General features: G+C 43.4%; 1 protein-coding gene across 6 annotated transcripts in view; it reads left to right on the top strand.

The window, feature by feature from the left end:
• Positions 1-18,944, top strand: part of MCC (MCC regulator of WNT signaling pathway) — a 498,353-nt gene that overhangs the window by 424,341 nt on the left and 55,068 nt on the right. For all 6 annotated transcript variants that reach the window (XM_054554995.2, XM_063723849.1, XM_054554996.2 and 3 more), the window contains 3 exon segments: positions 5,841-5,987; positions 6,965-7,054; positions 8,134-8,282. In XM_054554995.2, the coding sequence (XP_054410970.1) occupies positions 5,841-5,987; positions 6,965-7,054; positions 8,134-8,282 (386 nt within the window).

Below are 18,944 nucleotides of genomic sequence, written 5' to 3'. Positions count from 1 at the left end.
CCTTGAGTACACCAGGCACATTGCAAGTGCTTACAACCAACTGTGTGGCACCAGGCTACCATAGCAGACAGCGCCGCTCTAGAACATTTCCGTCTGTACAGGAAGTTCTGTTGGATGGTACTGGTCTAGAGTGTATTTTGCCATCCTTATTCCCACTTTGCTGACTGTATTTGAGCCCTCAAAATTTCCCATCTGAACCGTCAGTAGAGCTCTTGGCTCACCAACTTTTTCTTCCTTACTTCAGTCCGTTTTCTCCTCTAATCAAATGATTTTTACAAAACCCTTGAAGAAATACCAGAGAGAAACAACTATGGCCTTTTAATGCCATTTCCCTATTTGAACCTTCCAGAGTCTCCCCCATTATCTTTTCCTCTTTATTTGCTTGTTGAACAGCTCAGCCTTCAAGACTGAGTTCTAGCGTTGCCTGCTCTAGGAAGGCAGAGGCCAGCCAGGTTTCTTCTTCTGCACTTTGACACTCCTTGTTGATACCCCTCTTTCAGAGCATGTTTCCCATCGTAATGTTTACCAGACATGCAGTAACTTCAGGAGAAGTGAAAAAAACGGCCTCTCAGGTCATGTTCTGGTGTTGAGGAACCCCAGTTGAGAAAGGCTGTGAAGGGTGCTGAATGATGTTCCCACAAGTATCAGTCCCTGCCTCAGGTTAGCCCTGGTTCTTGGCTATCTCTTGACTCCAAAATATATATTCTGTAGAGAGAAACATACTTCCTTCAATAAAAATAGCCATGTGCAGTGGCATGCCCCTGTAGTCCCAGCCACTTGGGAGGCTAAAACGGGAAAATCTCTTGAGCCCATCAGATTGAGGCCAGCTTGGGCAACATAACATAGTGAGATCCTGTCTCAAAAAAATAAATCTTCAATGAAGAAAGAGTATTTGAATTATTACAAACTCCCATAATTCTGGAGTCTAGGAGTCCAAACTCACGGGGGTTAGCAGACCCACACTCCCTCAAAGGACTTTGAAAGAGAATCCTTCCTTGCCTCTTCGAACTTCTGATAGCTCTTGGTGCTCTCTGACTTGTGTCCAATCTCTGCTTTCATCTTTACAGGACCTTCTTCCCTGTGTCTCTATGTCTTTGTCTTAAATATCCCTTCCTTTTCTGTTAAAAGAACACCAGTCATTGCACATAGGGCCCACCCAAATCAGATTAACTTGCCTTGAGATCGTTAATTTAGTTGTATCTACAAAGACCCTATTTTGAGATGAAGTCACATTCATGGGTACTGAGGATTCAAATTTGGACATATCTTTTGGGGGAGACATAATCCAACCCACTACAATGGGTGAGAATAAAAGTGAGAACTCTATTAACTATGTTTCTGCCTCTCTCTGAAGCTGTGCCTAAGCTGACTCAGCATATTGGCTTCAGCCTTCATTTCTTGCATCTATTCCTGTAAATTAAGATTCTCACTCTCAAAACACTCTACCTGTCTTCAAGCTATACTGCAAGACTACAGTAACCAAAACAGCATGGTACTGGTACCAAAACAGAGATATAGATCAATGGAACAGAACAGAGCCCTCAGAAATAACGCTGCATATCTACAACTATCTGATCTTTGACAAACCTGAGAAAAACAAGAAATGGGGAAAGGATTCCCTATTTAATAAATGGTGCTGGGAAAACTGGCTAGCCATATGTAGAAAGCTGAAACTGGATCCCTTCTTTATACCTTATACAAAAATTAATTCAAGATGGATTAAAGACTTAAATGTTAGACCCAAAACGATAAAAACCCTAGAAGAAAACCTGGGCATTACCATTCAGGACATAGGCATGGGCAAGGACTTCATGTCTAAAACACCAAAAGCAATGGCAACAAAAGCCAAAATTGACAAATGGGATCTAATTAAACTAAACAGCTTCTGCACAGCAAAAGAAACTACCGTCAGAGTGAACAGGCAACCTACAAAATGGAAGAAAATTTTCACAACCTACTCATCTGACAAAGGGCTAATATCCAGAATCTACAATGAACTCAAACAAATTTACAAGAAAAAAACAGCCCCATCAAAAAGTGGGCAAAGGACATGAACAGCCACTTCTCAAAAGAAGACATTTATGCAGCCAAAAAACACATGAAAAAATGCTCATCATCACTGGCCATCAGAGAAATGCAGATCAAAACCACAATGAGATACCATCTCACACCAGTTAGAATGGCAATCATTAAAAAGTCAGGAAACAACAGGTGCTGGAAAGGATGTGGAGAAATAGGAACACTTTTACACTGTTGCTGGGACTGTAAACTAGTTCAACCCTTGTGGAAGTCAGTGTGGCGATTCCTCAGGGCTCTAGAACTAGGAATACCATTTGACCCAGCCATCCCATTACTGGGTATATACCCAAAGGACTATAAATCATGCTGCTATAAAGACACATGCACACATATGTTTATTGCGGCACTATTCACAATAGCAAAGACTTGGAACCAACCCAGATGTCCAACAATGATAGACTGGATTAAGAAAATGTGGCGCATATACACCATGGAATACTATGCAGCCATAAAAAAGGATGAGTTAATGTCCTTTGTAGGGACATGGATGAAATTGGAAATCATCATTCTCAGTAAACTATCGCAAGAACAAAAAACCAAACACCACATCTTCTCACTCATAGGTGGGAATTGAACAATGAGAACACATGGACACAGGAAGGGGAACATCACACTCTGGAGACTGTTGTGGGGTGGGGGGAGTGGGGAGGGATAGCTTTAGGAGATATACCTAATGCTAAATGGCGAGTTAATGGGTACAGCACACCAGCATGGCACATGTATACGTATGTAACTAACCCGCACATTGTGCACATGTACCCTAAAACTTAAAGTATAATAATAATAAAATAAAATAAAAATTAATAAAACAAAAAATAAATAAAAATAAAAATAAAAAACAAAAGACGGGGGAGAAGGCCACTTAACCAGCTGTCTTTCTTTCCCTGACAGGCACACTGCACTCCCTTCAGCTGGGTTTGTTTCTACTGGCTAGCAATTATCATTAAATAACAAAGCATAGCCCAAAATAAACATGTTTATCATCTTTAGTTTTCAAAGACATATTCTGGGTCCAAAGTTTTTAAAGTGAAAGTAGATATTTAGATTTAGAAATTATTTTAAGCACATGTGTGCACATACACAGCAAGGAAAATGATTACAGGTAATTACCTCTGTAAAGTAAGAAAGAACATAAGCACTTTGACTGTTTTTATGTTTTAGTGTCATCTACATTTTCCACAATGAGCATGTTTTGTGATTAGAAGAAGAAATGTTTTTAAAACATGGATAGTTTTAATAAAGTCTTTATAAATTGCCCAGGAATTTTTTTATCTGTATTTTTTTTTAAATAGAGATATATATTAAAAAAAAAAAAAGCAAGATGAGTAGGCCAGTAGGGATTCTAAGAACAGACCGCTGATTGTCTTGAGTGCAATTCAGACACCATTTAGGTTTTGGAGTGGTGTTAACATTGTTAATTATTCAGGACCTTATCAGACTCATCAGCAGTAAAAACTGAAATTCACTGTCTCCACCAGGAGGTTTCCCCCAGTCCCTGAGGAAATGAATGAGCCCTCTCTCTTTGCCCAGTCTCTCTTTGTGGCATAATGAGGTATCCACCCCTGTACCCATTTTTGGTTTGTCAGGGACCATTTCAGAACGAGTCCTGTAATCCTTCATCAGCAGTACCATTTGGCTTCTACAGGGATGTATTTTCCTATTCTTTAGGCTATTTTGAGTTTAGCCCTGTGTCTAGTCTGTTTTGAGGACAGCAAGCATTTCCATCGATCCTCCGTTACTGGAACCATGGCAGAGCATTAGGCACTTTTGAGTTGTTCCACTATTGAATGCAGTTTGCTTTGAGGGAATTTTCCTATTTTAGCTTCTAATATGTTGATGAATTATTGAAATTTCAATTACTTTTGGTTCCCAAGTTAGCAGGATGGAGACATCCTAGACATTTAATACGAAAAGCTTTCCAGTGCCTTTTAGAGAAGGGGCCATGTGCCTGTTCTCTGCCCTTGTCTAGAAGGCTTTTGGTGGCAGGGCTGGCACCGGGGCATGGCTCCACTCTTCCTGTCTATGGGATTAAAGTGCTTTGTGGCCTTGGAAGTCCCTTAGCTCAGTGCTGTTCAAGGTATGGTCCCCGACCGGCAGCATCAGCATCTTTTGGGAGCTTATTAGACATGCAGATCTTGGGCTTCATCCAGACCCTGCTAAATCAGAATCCCTGGGGTAGAGCCCTGGAATCTGTTTTAACAAGCCCTCTGGGGGATTCTAGTACACCATTCTGTTTAGAAAGCCCTGTCTTAAATTTCCTAGTGCTAACTCTTCCCAGCTCGACAAAATCTGATGTCCATTTCTAAGGACCATTGGGTGTTGTAGTTAGTTTGCCGTTTCAGGTAGACACTGCACTCTCATGCTGAAACTGCGACCAAGGTTATAAAAGACCAATCTCTAGCAACTCTCTTCAGCTACTTGGAATACTTCTCTCTTTGGAAGTCACAGAGTTGTAACTATAGAGAAGCAGGATTTGGACATTTAATTCTTGTGCAGGTAAATGCGCGTTTTAAATGTAACTTAGAGGGTCCCATGTTTCTTTTTTATATACAAGGACTATTTAGACATTCCTACCTACTATTCCAGGGAAAATCTCTTCTGTAGGTAACTTGGGGAAAAGGTGCTGGCTCCATCAGTGTTTCTTCTCTTAGCTTAATATTTTCCCCAATGCAGACACCTCTTCTAAACCACACATATTGAAAAACTTGCACCTCTTCAAACATGGCATATCATCCTAGCACCTGTTCACCCCACCACTCTCACCCCCCAAGCATATCACCACTAAAGCCATGTCCTCACTTGTTCTCCTTTAAGATTGCCCAAGTACCACTGTCTTCGTTCAGCTTTCTCTGGATGACTTCAGCTGGAGTTACATTCTTCCCTTTTTCTGCTTCCCGTAACACTTGAAATAGAAATTTAAAACACTCAAGTGCACTTGTGTTGAAATCATTCCTCTCTCCTCTGGGCTCTGAAATGATGATTCCAAGAGAGGTGATTTCATCCTCGGTCCTCATCTGCAGTCCCCAGCACAGTCAGGCAAGTGGGGCTGAAAGAATAAACATTCCTTAAAGGTAGTTATCCAGTGACTGGGCACGGTGGCTCATGCCGGTAATCCCAGCACTTTGGGAGGCTGAGGTGGTAGAATCGCTTGAGCGCAGGAGTTCAAGACCAGCCCTGGCAACATAGTGAGACTCTATCTTTACAAAGAAATTTAAAAATTAGCCAAGTGTGGTGTGTGCACCTATTGCCAGCTGCTCAGGAAGCTGAGGCAGGAGGATCTCTTGAGTCCAGGAGACTAAGGCTGCAGTGAGCCATGGTTGCACCATCGCATTCCAGCCTGGGCAACAGAGCAAGACCCTGTCTCAAAAAAATAAAAATAAAAAAAGATGGTCATCCATCCTGGAAGCTTCCAGTGCCTTACATAATATGTTTACCTCATGCTTGTGAAGAATAGATGATGGTCTGTGGCAGATTCAGTTAAGAATATGGTGACTCAGGCAAAAATAAAAACTAGTAATATCATCACTTTGGTTTATAAATGTACTTTTTATATTACATGTGATTTAAGAAACTGATTCATTAAAAAAAAATTATTAGTCAAAAAAAAGGAATATAATGAATTTTATGTGGACTCAACCAACCTAGCTTTTCAGTGGGCTGATCCCTCAATGTAAATGAAAGCCCCACCACCTACCCATCTGGCTGTTTTGCTCTTTAGCCAGGGAAACCACCAACTATGTCTAAAAGCATTATGATTTCAGGTCAGAGAGCTTCAAACTCGACTACAGAGCGTGCAGGCCACAGGTCCCTCCAGCCCTGGCCGCCTCACTTCCACCAACCGCCCAATTAACCCCAGCACTGGGGAGCTGAGCACAAGCAGCAGCAGCAATGACATTCCCATCGCCAAGGTGAGTTCCTGGGGATGGACCCGGTGAGCAGGAACACCTCCTGTTATCTGGAAGCACCAGGCTCATCCTAGCCACTGTACAGGCATGCCCTTAGCTGAGGCAGCCCAAGGGGCTTCCCCTGGGACCTTACGCAGGCCTTCTATGTAGGAGCTGCAAGGAGAGATAACCCACTAATAGTTTTAAGTCTCTCTCAGCTGCAACCTGGACGCCAGCTCTCATTAATCAGCCAGCTGGAGAATGTCACAGCTGACAAGTCATTACGGAGAGTGAGACATTTTGTCAAGTGCTCCAATACTTCACAGTGGACAGAGTTGCTCTCAAAGACTAAGGTTCAGCCCAGTTGGGGACCTTGAGTAATGAACCAATGATCTCCCCACTCACAAGACTGACAGCTCTGCCACAAAAAAAGAAAAATAGATTTTGATGGACAGGCTGTGTCAGCTGTGAGAAGTAGCCCCACTCATTCACTGCCACAGCCCCCCAGTACATATGTTGAGTCAGTCTCAGATGATTAAAATTATGCCTGTTGGCTTGCCTGGTAGCTCTGCTAGCCACCACAGTAAGGTTGATTCTTAACTATCAAGTTTAATAAGTTAGGTTAAACCAGGGTTTTCTAACCAGAAGTGATTTCCTCCTCCAGGGGACATTTGGCAATGTCCAGAGACATTTTTGATGGTCACAATTGGAGTGCTACTGGCATCTTGTGGCTAGAGGCCAGAGATGCTGCTAAATGTCCTACAGTGCACAGGACAGACCCCCATGAAAGAATTATCCAAGCCAAAATAGCAGCAGTGCTGAAGTTGAAAGGCCCTGGCTTAAGCTGGTGGTAGAAAAATTGGACAAGTGAGCTGTTCTTAAGAAGTTCTTTATTCATTTAGTTGACATGGCTAAAAAGTAGCCCTGTGTAAACGTAGTCCCAACAGTTTGTCTGAGGAGTGGTGTGTAGTTTTCTATAACGTTTTGTTTTCTTTTTTAAGATTGCTGAGAGGGTGAAGCTATCAAAGACAAGGTCCGAATCATCATCATCTGATCGGCCAGTCCTGGGCTCAGAAATCAGTAGCATAGGGGTGAGTGTTGACGAGAAGCAAGGCAAGAAAGTACCCAGCAGAGCTACACAGACAATGGATTATAGATGACAGAAGAACTTCTAAAGTCTATCTCCAATAAACCAGTTAGTTATAATAGTAAATCATACCTGATTTCTTAAATTAAAATGTATGATGATTTCCATCCATATGGTGAATTACTTCTTCAGCTTTAAGGGAGATTTTTTTTCCTTTCCTTGAAACCATTCAGAAACAAATGATTTAGGTCCAGTTCTTGGTGATATAGGTGAAAGTCTTGAAGTATCTGTCTTATATCACCCTGCTACCCCAGAGACCAAGAGCTCTAAAATAACTTTGCCTTTTGCACATCTATCTTGAAAGGGGATGTGCTCTCCACTGAGGAGGAATGTTGTCTTTGAAGCCTAGCCCAGTGGTAGGAAAGACCAGAACCTTCAGTTTAGTTCCAGAGTTTTCATTTGTGGAGTCTGGGAACCCCCTAGGACTGTAAGAGCTGATGGATGGTGAAAAGGAGTAGTTTCATTTCTTTAAGGGATCTTTTAGGATTGGGATGAGGCTTGGAGAGCCAGCTATTTGATCCTCGGAGGCAGAGAGAGCCTGAATAGCATTTTAAGGCCCTAATTTAGAATTTTACACTGAGCAAAAATGCATGCATTCAGATTCCGTGCCAAAGCCAAATTGTGAAAATGAAGGAGTCAGCCCCTCTCCTGGGCTACAGAAACCAAAAACAGTGGCCTGGAGTAGCAGGGAATTCAGGATAGGGGAAAGAAATCCTGACTGTGTTCAACATTCAGAATTTAAGGAACTCCAAGAAGGCATGATCTCCCCATCTGGGCTGCCCAGCACCACGTGCTTGGGGAAGGAGCCATATTTTGATCCTGGTTTTTTTTCCTACTGCTTTTATAGTATTTAATAGTTAGCTTTTCATACTAGGATTCTATCCTACAAACTGAGAACCATCAGGGTAACCATCCTCCCAGTCCCCGATTCTCAGGGAATATCAGCTTTAAATTCTTTTGCATACAAAACATGCATCTCTGAAATGATATGTTCCAAAGGGGAATTAATGCTTCTTTTTGCAGGTATCCAGCAGTGTGGCTGAACACCTGGCCCACTCACTTCAGGACTGCTCCAATATCCAAGAGATTTTCCAGACACTCTACTCACACGGATCTGCCATCTCAGAAAGCAAGATTAGAGAGTTTGAGGTGGAAACAGAACGGCTGAATAGGTGAGGAGAGATCCTATCGATTTGATTCTGGGGCAGGGAGGAGGTGCTACTCCTCACTTCTCTTTCCAAAGATCTGTTCAAGGTGGCTTATGTATTGTGACATAGAGCAGTACTGTCAGCCTGGTGGGGTTGGAAGTTCCTACCACGTTGGTCATCAGAGGAGTGCTCACAACAGTCTCAGCTGCCATCATGGCTGTGACCTGGCATTCACATGGGCATTATGCTTAGAAAGGTACCATACTTGCTTCACTGCTCTGCTGTCAATGTTTTAAATTCTTAATACTGTTAAACAAGGTACCCCACTTTTTCGTTTCACACTGGACCTTGCAAATTACATAGTGAGTCCTGGGAGCAGTCCCTACAGAATGGCAAGTAGGTCACAGGTGGCTACCAAGCATGCAGGCCTGTGCTGCAGAGAACCCCAGAAGGAAGTTCTGGAATGTTGAGTCAGCATACTAGAGGCTCTTGGAGCTACTGGAACCAGCACAGGCAATCTGGTAGAGCCGTTCCTGGCATCGACCAGGTATGCTGATCTAGATCATCTTCCTGATGGTTGCCTAGTTTTATTTATGCTCTTTGCAAATGTGCTCAGTCTTGGGTCCCTACATCCTATCCTAACTGTCCTACCTAGAGTAATTTTACCATATACCCCATTTTATAGATTCTTTTCAATTCTTACAAAAGATGTAGTTTCAGTTTGCCCTTTTGCCTGTTGGCAAAGACTCTCTTATGTGTCTGCCAGTGATGAGGGAGTTGCTAACAAAGCAAAGGAGAAGGACCAGGGCCAAACCATGGAAACCACTTGGCCTCAGAATTGGTTCTGCAGTGGCAGAATGGACTGTTGAGTCGCATCCAACTGTGGTGTGGCTGCCTTGACCTACCAATCTTTAGTGGGAGAGCATTGTAAGAATTTGAAAGGCTTATGAGCTAACCAGGAAGAAATAAGGATACCGTTCCCCATCCACTGTTGCTTAATTCCATTCCTGTTGTGTATGGCAAACCAGAATAAATTGAATTATCATGTTAGTCCTCCCTGATTGAAGCTGTTTAATATAGTTCTTGAGAACTAAGGTAATTGGCAATCTAGGTCATTTTAAATCTTCAAATTAAATGGTTTCCTTATTAAATCCAGAATACTTAAGAATGATAATCCTGATGATTACTTAGTGGCAGTGAAGAAGCAGTCTTTTCGGTATCACTGCCCTGGGAGTGCTTAAAAATTGAATCAAATATGCCGTTTGCAATTTAATGAAGTCAAATGCCTTCAGGGGGACCTCGATTTAGTGAGGATCTCCTCTCTACAGATTCTGGGCTTTAACAAGTTGTATTTGTGGCTGAACTCGAATAGGGGAGTTGCTTTCTACTCCGTTATATACACCCAGGAGAGACCAAAGAAAGGGGAAATATTTTGCTGGTAGCTCATGTTATTATGGTGTCTAACAGCTTGCAAAGGGCTCTCACAGACAGCCACTTAATCCTCAACTTGTGAGGGTAGAGTAGTCCTGTTTTGCAAATGAGAAAAGAAAGGCTTTGAAGTCCCAAGTTGAGTGACTTGCCTTAAATCCAGAGCTATTAAGTAGCTGAGACAGAATTACAACCCCTACCCTTTGACCTCACCTCCATTGTCATCTCTGTGATCCTAGCTGCTGCGGGAACCTGGGGGTTCTTAGAAATAAGCTACCAGTATATCCTGATGTCTGCTATTTTAACTACCTCAAAGTTGGAGGCCTATTACTCTCAAAGTATGTTAGCCTTTAACTTCATGATTGGCAGGGGAGGGATGTCATCCCCACCCACCAAAATGTTTTCCTTCTTTAGCAAATCTGTGTTAAGCATCTGCTATATGCTAGACTATGTGGCATGCAAAGCAAAGTAAAACAGAAAGGGTCCCTGCTGTCATGGAGCTTATATTCTGTTAGGGAAAATAGACCAAAGAGAAAACAAATCAGATGATAAGAAAGATCCAAGAAGGAAATGAATAGGACACCAGCAGAAGCTCTGGGAGGGTTGATTTTTCCTTTTTTGTTGTTGTTGTTGTTGTTAATTATACTTTAAGTTCTAGGGTACATGTGCACAACGTGCAGGTTTTTTACATAGGTATACATGTGCCATGTCGGTGTGCTGCACCCATCAACTCGTCATTTACATTAGGTATACCTCCTACTGCTATCCCTCCCCGCTCCCTCCACTCCATGACAGGCCCCAGTGTGATGTTCCCCACCGTGTGTCCAGGTGTTCTCATTTTTCAATTCCCACCTATGAGTGAGAACATGTGATGTTTGTTTTTCTGTCCTTGAGATAGTTTGCTCAGAATGATGGTTTCTGCCTTCATCCATGTCCCTACAAAGATGTTTCTGCCTTCATCCATGTCCCTACAAAGGACATGAACTCATCCTTTTTTATGGCTGCATAGTATTCCATGGTGTATGTGTGCCACATTTTCTTAATCCAGTCTATCATTGATGGACATTTGGGTTGGTTCCAAGTCTTTGCTATTGTGAATAGTGCCACAATAAACATATGTGTGCATGTGTCTTTATAGCAGCATAATTTATAATCCTTTAGGCATATGCTCAGTAATGGGATGGCTGGGTCAAATGGTATTTCTAGTTCTAGATCCTTGAGGAATCACCACACTGTCTTCCACAATGGTTGAACTAGTTTACAGTCCCACCAACAGTTTAAGTGTTCCTATTTCTCCACATCCTCTCCAGCACCTGTTGTTTCCTGACTTTTTAATGATTGCCATTCTAACTGGTGTGAGATGGTATCTCATTGTGGTTTTGATCTGCATTTCTCTGATGGCCAGTGATGATGAGCATTTTTTCATGTGTCTGTTGGCTGCATAAATGTCTTCTTTTGAGAAGTGTCTGTTCATATCCTTCGCCCACTTTTTGATGGGGTTGTTTGATTTTGTCTTGTAAATTTAAGTTGTTTGTAGATTCTGGATGTTAGCCCTTTGTCAGAAGGGTAGATTGTAAAAATGTTCTCCCATTCTGTAGGTGGCCTGTTCACTCTGATAGTAGTTTCTTTTGCTGTGCAGAAGCTGTTTAGTTTAATTAGATCCCATTTGTCAATTTTGGCTTTTGTTGCCATTGCTTTTGGTGTTTTAGTCATGAAGTCCTTGCCCATGTCTATGTCTTGAATGGTGTTGGCTAGGTTTTCTTCTAGGGGTTTTATGGTTTTAGGTCTAACATTTAAGTCTTTAATCCATCTTGAATTAATTTTTGTATAAGGTGTAAAGAAGGGATCCAGTTTCAGCTTTCTCCATATGGCTAGCCAGTTTTCCCAGCACCATTTATTAACTAGGGAATCCTTTCCCCATTTGTTGTTTTTGTCAGGTTTGTCAAAGATCAGATGGTTGTAGATGTGTGGTATTATTTCTGAGGGCTCTATTCTGTTCCATTGGTCTATATCTCTGTTTTGGTAGCAGTACCATGCTGTTTTGGTTACTGTAGCCTTGTAGTATAGTTTGAAGTCAGGTAGCATGATGCCTCCAACTTTGTTCTTTTGGCTTAGGATTGTCTTAGCAATGTGGGCTCTTTTTTGGTTGCATATGAACTTTAAAGTAGTTTTTTCCAGTTCTGTGAAGAAAGTCATTGATAGCTTGATGGGGTTGGCATTGAATCTATAAATTACCTTGGGCAGTATGGCCATTTTCACGATATTGATTCTTCCTGTTCCTGAGCATGGAATGTTCTTCCATTTGTTTGTTTCTTCTTTTATTTCGTTGAACAGTGGTTTGTAGTTCTCCTTGAAGAGGTCCTTCACATCTCTTGTAAGTTGGATTCCTAGGTATTTTATTCTCTTTGAAGCAATTGTGAATGGGAGTCCACTCATGATTTGGCTCTCTGTTTGTCTGTTATTGGTGTACAGGAATGCTTGTGATTTTTGCACATTGATTTTGTATCCTGAGACTTTGCTGAAGTTGCTTGTCAGCTTAAGGAGATTTTGGGCTGAGATGATGGGGATTTCTAAATATACAATCATGTCATCTGCAAACAGGGACAGTTTGACTTCCTCTTTTCCTAATTGAATACCCTTTATTTCTTTCTCTTGCCTGATTGCCCTGGCCAGAACTTCCAACACTGTGTTGAATAGGAGTGGTGAGAGAGAGCATCCCTGTCTTGTGCCCGTTTTCAAAGGGAATGCTTCCAGTTTTTGCCCATTCAGTATGATATTGGCTGTGGGTTTGTCATAAATAGCTCTAATTATTTTGAGATATGTCCCATCAATACCTAGTTTATTGAGAGTTTTTAGCATGAAGGGCTGTTGAATTTTGTCAAAGGTCTTTTCTGCATCTATTGAGATAATCATGTGGTTTTTGTCTTTTGTTCTCTTTATGTGATGGATTACGTTTATTGATTTCCGTATGTTGAACCAGCCTTGCATCCCAGGGGTGAAGCCCACTTGATCATGGTGGATAAGCTTTTTGATGTGCTGGTGGATTCGGTTTGCCAGTATTTTATTGAGGTCTTTGCATCAATGTTCATCAGGGATATTGGTCTGGAATTCTCTTTTTTGTTGTTGTGTCTCTGCCAGGCTTTGGTATCAGGATGATGCTGGCCTCATAAAATGAACTAGGGAGGATTCCCTTTTTTTCTGTTGATTGGAATAGTTTCAGAAGGAATGGTACCAGCTCCTCCTTGTACCTCTGGCAGAATTTGGCTGTGAATCCGTCTGGTCCTGGACTTCTTTTGGTTGATAGGCTATTAATTATTGCCTCAATTTCAGAACCTGTTATTGGTCTATTCAGGGATTCAACTTCTTCCCAGTTTAGTCTTGGGAAGGTGTATGTGTCCAGGAATTTATCCATTTCTTCTAGATTTTCTAGTTTATTTGTGTAGAGGTGTTTATGGTATTCTCTGATGGTAGTGTGTATTTTTGTGGGATCGGTGGTGATATCCCCTTTATCATTTTTTATTGCGTCTATTTGATTCTTCTCTCTTTTCTTCTTTATTAGTCTTGCTAGCGTTCTATCAATTTTGTAGATCTTTTCCAAAAACCAGCTCCTGGATTCATTGATTTTTTTGAAGGGTTTTTCGTGTCTCTATCTCCTTCATTTCTGCTCTGATCTTAGTTATTTCTTGCCTTTTGCTAGCTTTTGAATGTGCTTGCTCTTGCTTCTCTAATTCTTTTAATTGTGATGTTAGGGTGTCAATTTTATATCTTTCCTGCTTTTCTTGTAGGCATTCAGTGCTATAAGTTTCCCTCTACACACTGCTTTAAATGCGTCCCAGAGATTCTGGTATGTTGTGTCTTTGTTCTCACTGGTTTCAAAGAACATCTTTATTTCTGCCTTCATTTTGTTATGTACCCAATAGTCATTCAGGAGCAGGTTGTTCAGTTTCCATGTAATTAAGCAGTTTTGAGTGAGTTTCTTAATTCTGAGTTCTAGTTTGATTGCACTGTGGTCTGAGAGACAGTTTGTTATAATTTCTGTTCTTTTACATTTATTGAGGAGAGCTTTACTTCCAACTATGTGGTCAATTTTGGAATAGGTGCGGTGTGGTGCTGAGAAGAATGTATATTCTGTTGATTTGGGGTGGAGAGTTCTGTAGATGTCTGTTCAGTCTGCTTGGTGGAGAGCTGAGTTCAATTCCTGGATATAATTGTTAATTTTCTGTCTTGTTGATCTGTCTAATGTTGACAGTGGGGTGTTAAAGTCTCCATTATTATTGTGTGGGAGTCTAAGTCTCTTTGTAGGTCTCTAAGGACTAGCTTTATGAATGTGGGTGCTCCTTTATTGGGTGCATATATATTTAGGATAGTTAGCTCTTCTTGTTGAATTGATCCCTTTACCATTACATAATGGCCTTCTTTGTCTCTTTTTGTCTTTGTTGGTTTAAAGTCTGTTTTATCAGAGACTAGGATTGCATCCCCTGCTTTTTTTTCGTTTTCCATTTGCTTGGTGGATCTTCCTCCATCCCTTCATTTTGAGCCTATGTGTGTTTCTGCTCATGAGATGGGTCTCTTGAATACAGCACACTGATGGGTCTTGACTCTTTATCCAGTTAGCCAGTCTGTGTCTTTTAATTGGGGCATTTAGGCCATTTACATTTAAAGTTAATACTGTTATGTGTGAATTTGATCCTGTCATTATGATGTTTGCTGGTTATTTTGCTCGTTAGTTGATGCAGTTTCTTCCTAGCATTGATGGTCTTTACAATTTGACATGTTTTTGTAGTGGCTGGTACTGGTTGTTCCTTGTCATGTTTAGTGCTTTCTTCAGGAGCTCTTGTAAGGTAGGCCTGGTGGTGACAGAATCTCTCAGCATTTGTTCGTCTGTAAAGGATTTTATTTATTCTTCACTTATGAAGCTTAGTTTGGCAGGATTTGAAATTCTGGGTTGAAAATGCTTTTCTTTAAGAATGTTGAATATTGGCCCCCACTCTCTTCTGGTTTCTAGAGTTTCTCCCAAGAGATCAGCTATTAGTCTGATGGGCTTCCCTTTGTGGGTGATCCCACCTTTCTCTCTGGCTGCCCTTAACATTTTTTTCCTTCATTTCAACTTTGGTGAATCTGACAATTATTTGTCTTGGAGTTGCTCTTCTCTAGGAATATCTTTGTGGCGTTCTCTGTATTTCCTGAATGTGAATGTTGGCCAGCCTTGCTAGGTTGGGGACCTTCTGCTGGATAATATCCTGAAGAGTGTTTTCCAGCTTGGTTCCATTCTCCCCATCGCTTTCAGGTACACCAATCCGATGTAGATTTGGTCTTTTCACATAGTCCTGTGTCCAGAATTGGTGGGTTCTTGGTCTCGCTGACTTCAAGAATGAAGCCACGGACCCTCACGGTGAGTGTTACAGTTCTTAAAGATGGTGTGTCTGGAGTTTATGCCTTCTGATGTTCAGACTTGTCCAGAGTTTCTTTCTTCTGGTGGGTTCGTGGTCTCGCTGGCTTCAGGAGTGAAGCTGCAGACCTTCACAGTGAGTGTTACAGCTCTTAAAGGGAGCGTGTCTGGAGTTCTTTGTTCCTTCTGGTGAGATCGTGGTCTTGCTGGCTTCAGGAGTGAAGCTGCAGACCTTCGCGGTGAGTGTTACCGCTCTTAAAGGTGGCGCAGACCCAAAGAGTGAGCAGCAGCAAGATTTATTGTGAAGAGCGAGAGAACAAAGCTCCCACAGCATGGAAGGGGACCCGAGCGTGTTGCTGCTGCTGGCTCGGGCAGCCTGCTTTTATTCCATTATCTGGCCCCACCCACATCCTGCTGATTGGTCCATTTTACCGAGAACTGATTGGTCTGTTTTACAGACAGCTGATTGGTCTGTTTTGACAGGGTGCTGACTGGTGCGTTTACAAACCTTGAGCTAGACACAGAGTGCTGATTGGTGCAATTATAGTCCTCAAGCTAGACATAAAAGTTCTCCAAGACCCCACCCAACTCAGGAGCCCAGCTGGCTTCACCTAGTGGATCCTGCGCTGGGACCGCAGGCAGAGCTGCCCGCCAGTCCTGTGCCATGCGCCCACACTCCTCAGCCCTTGGGCAGTCGATGGGACCAGGCGCCTCGGAGCAGGGAGCGGCACCCATCAGGGAGGCTTGGAATGCACAGGAACCCATGGTGGGTGAGGGGGGCTTGGGCATGGTGGGTTGCAGGTCCCAAGCCCTGCCCCATGGGGAGGCAGCTGAGGCCCAGCAAGAATTCGAGCTTGGCACGAGCAGGCTGGCAGTGCTGGGGGACCCGGCGCACCCTCCGCAGCTGCTGGTCCGGGTGCTAAGCCCCTCACTGCCCAGGTCCGGCAGCAGGGCCCGGCCGCTCCAATTGCGGGGCCTGCTGAGCCCGCGCCCACCCGGAACTCGCGCTGGCCCGCAAGTGCCACGCACCTCTCCCTGCACACTTCCCAGCAAACAGAGGGAGCCGGCTCCAGCCTCGGCCAGCCCAGAGAGGGGCCCCCACAGTGCAGTGGTGGGCTGAAGCGCTCCTTGAGCATGGCCAGAGTAGACGCTGAGGCCGAGGAGGTGCCAAGAGCAAGCGAGGGCTGCTAGCACTTTGTCAACTCTCAGTCCCATTTCTTGGAGGCTTTGTTCATTTCCTTTTACTCATTTTTCTCTAAACTTCTCCTCTCACTTCGTTTCATTCATTTGATCTTCAATCCCTGATACGCTTTCTTCTACTTGATGAAATCAGCTACTGAAGCTTTTGCATGCGTCATGTAGTTCTTGTGCTGTGGTTTTCAGCTCCTTCAGGTCATTTAAGGACTTGTCTACACTGTTTATTCTAGTTAGCCATTCATCTTATCTTTTTTCAAGGTTTTTAGCTTCTTTGCGATGGGCTCGAACATACTCCTTTAGCTTGGAGAAGTTAGTTATTACCTATCATCTGAAGCCTTCTTCTATCAACTCATCAAAGTCATTCTCTGTCCAGCTTTGTTCCATTGCTGGCGAGGAGCTGTCTTCCTTTGGAGGAGAAGGGGCACTCTGATTTTTAGAATTTTCAGCTTTTGTGCTCTGGTTTCTCCCCATCTTTGTGGTTTTATCTACCTTTGGTCTTTGATGATGGTGATGTACAGATGGAGTTTTGGTGTGGATGTCCTTTCTGTTTGTTAGTTTTCCTTCTAATAGTCAGGACCCTCAGCTGCAGGTCTTTTGGAGTTTGCTGGAGGTCCACTCCAGACCCTGTTTGCCTGGGTATCACCAGAACAGCAAATACTGCAGAACGACAGATGTTGCTGTCTGATCCTTCCTCTGGAAGCTTCGTCTCAAAGGGGCACCCGGCTCTATGAGGGGTCAGTTGGCCCCTACTGGGAGGTGTCTCCCAGTTAGGCTACTCGGGGGTCAGGGACCCACTTGAGGCAGTCTGTCAGTTCTCAGAGCTCAAACTGCATGCTGGGAGAACCACTACTCTCTTCAAAGCTGTCAGACAGGGACTTTTAAGTCTGCAGAAGTTGTCTGCTGCCTTTTGTTCAGCTATGCCCTGTCCCCAGAGGTGGAGTCTACAGAGGCAGGCAGGTCTCCTTGAGCTGCGGTGGGCTCCACCCAGTTCCATCTTCCCGGCCACTTTGTTTACCTACTCAACCCTCAGCAGTGGCGGACGCCCCTCCCCCAACCTCGCTGCGGCCTTGCAGTTCGATCTCAGACTGCTGTGCTAGCAGTGAGCGAAGCTCCGTGGGCGTGGGACCCCAGGGAGGGTTAATTTTTCGGTGGGTAGTCAGGGCAGGTGTCTGAAGATGGGAGGCTTACGTTGAGATGGATTTAAAAAAAAAAAAGCAGCCATATGGCAAACTGATATTCTTATGTCCACTTAACAACCATGAGGCCTGAAAGAGGAATTGTCCAAAGGCCAGTGGAACTGAAATGGAGTAAGGGGAAGAAGAAGCTACACGAGACGAGGTGGCAGAGCAGGGGCTGGCTCAGCTGTGGATTTTGATGCCACGGACAAATTTTACTCTTTATTCGAAGTGTAATTAGAAGTCATTAAAGGGTTTTCGAATGTGGAAGAACAAGATCTGGTTGGCACTATGGAAGCTTATCTGGGTGTGGAGAATGGGAAGGATGGGATAAGAGTGGAAGCAGCACGATCTTTGTGGTGCGCCAGGGCAGCTGTGGCGGGATGGGGCCAGGGGCCTCACGCACGGCCTGTGTGGTGCTGAAAGCAGTGGAGACTGCAGCTGGGTTCCACTTGGATAAGAGAAAGGGATGGTCTCAAAAAAGATCGTCAGGAGTCTAGTGCAGGGGTGTCCAATCTTTTGGTTTCCTGGGCCACACTGGAAGAAGAGGAATGTCTCGGGTCAAACAAAATACACTAACACTAATGATAGCTGATGAACTGAAAAAAAAAAATTGCAAAAATATCTCGTAATGTTTTAAGAAAGTTTACAAATTTGTGTTGGGCCGCATGGAGCCCACAGGTTGGACAAGCTTGGTCTAGCGTGTAGTGTTGGGTAGATGGTGGTGGCATTTACTGAGGTGGAGAAGATAAGGGAGGATGAGGTTCAGGGAAAATCAAGAATCCCACTTTGGAATGTTAAACTAGAGGTGGCAATGTGACAGTAAAAGGAAATGTCAGGAAGGCAGCTGGATATGTGTGCCTGGCCCTCAGAAGAAAGCTCTGGGCTAGAGAAAGTTGTGAGCCAGCAGAGCATACCTGCCTAATAAAGTCATGGGACTGGATAGAAATCACCCCTAGGGTGGGAGTGTTGATAGCAGAGGGGACCCCGGGACAGCCCCAAGAGAATGGCAAGCCTTACGAATTTTATAGAGAATCTATATTTTTTATAGAGAATCTAATTTTATAGAGCATCTAACAAAGGAGACTGAAAGGAAATAGCCGCTAGGGCAAGAAGAAAACCAGCAGAGACCCACCATGGCTTAAGTGAGGGGAGCTCTTTAAGAAGGAAAGAGTAACAGATCAGTGGGGTGTTGCCTGAGAAGGGCCCTGAGATGGGCTTGGCCACATGGAGGTCTATAAGTTGGGTAAAGGCTTTATGTAATTAGCAGGGACGGACTGTAGACTGGAGCAAGTTGAAAAGTAAATGAGAGAATGGGGACTCTTTTCCAGAAGTCTTAATGTGAACAGGGGCAGAAAAGCATCCTTGTAGCACCTTACCTTGAAATGACCTTGGAATGGCCAGAGCCTGGCAATGTTCTTAGTTCTTCTACACTCACCAGATGTCTCCCATGTTGGAAAGTGTCTCCATATTCTGCTCTGAGGTGTGAGTCTAAGA

Source organism: Pongo abelii, chromosome 4 (assembly GCF_028885655.2).
Source record: "Pongo abelii isolate AG06213 chromosome 4, NHGRI_mPonAbe1-v2.0_pri, whole genome shotgun sequence".
Taxonomy (NCBI): domain Eukaryota; kingdom Metazoa; phylum Chordata; class Mammalia; order Primates; family Hominidae; genus Pongo; species Pongo abelii.
This window is presented reverse-complemented; position numbering and strand designations above follow the sequence as displayed.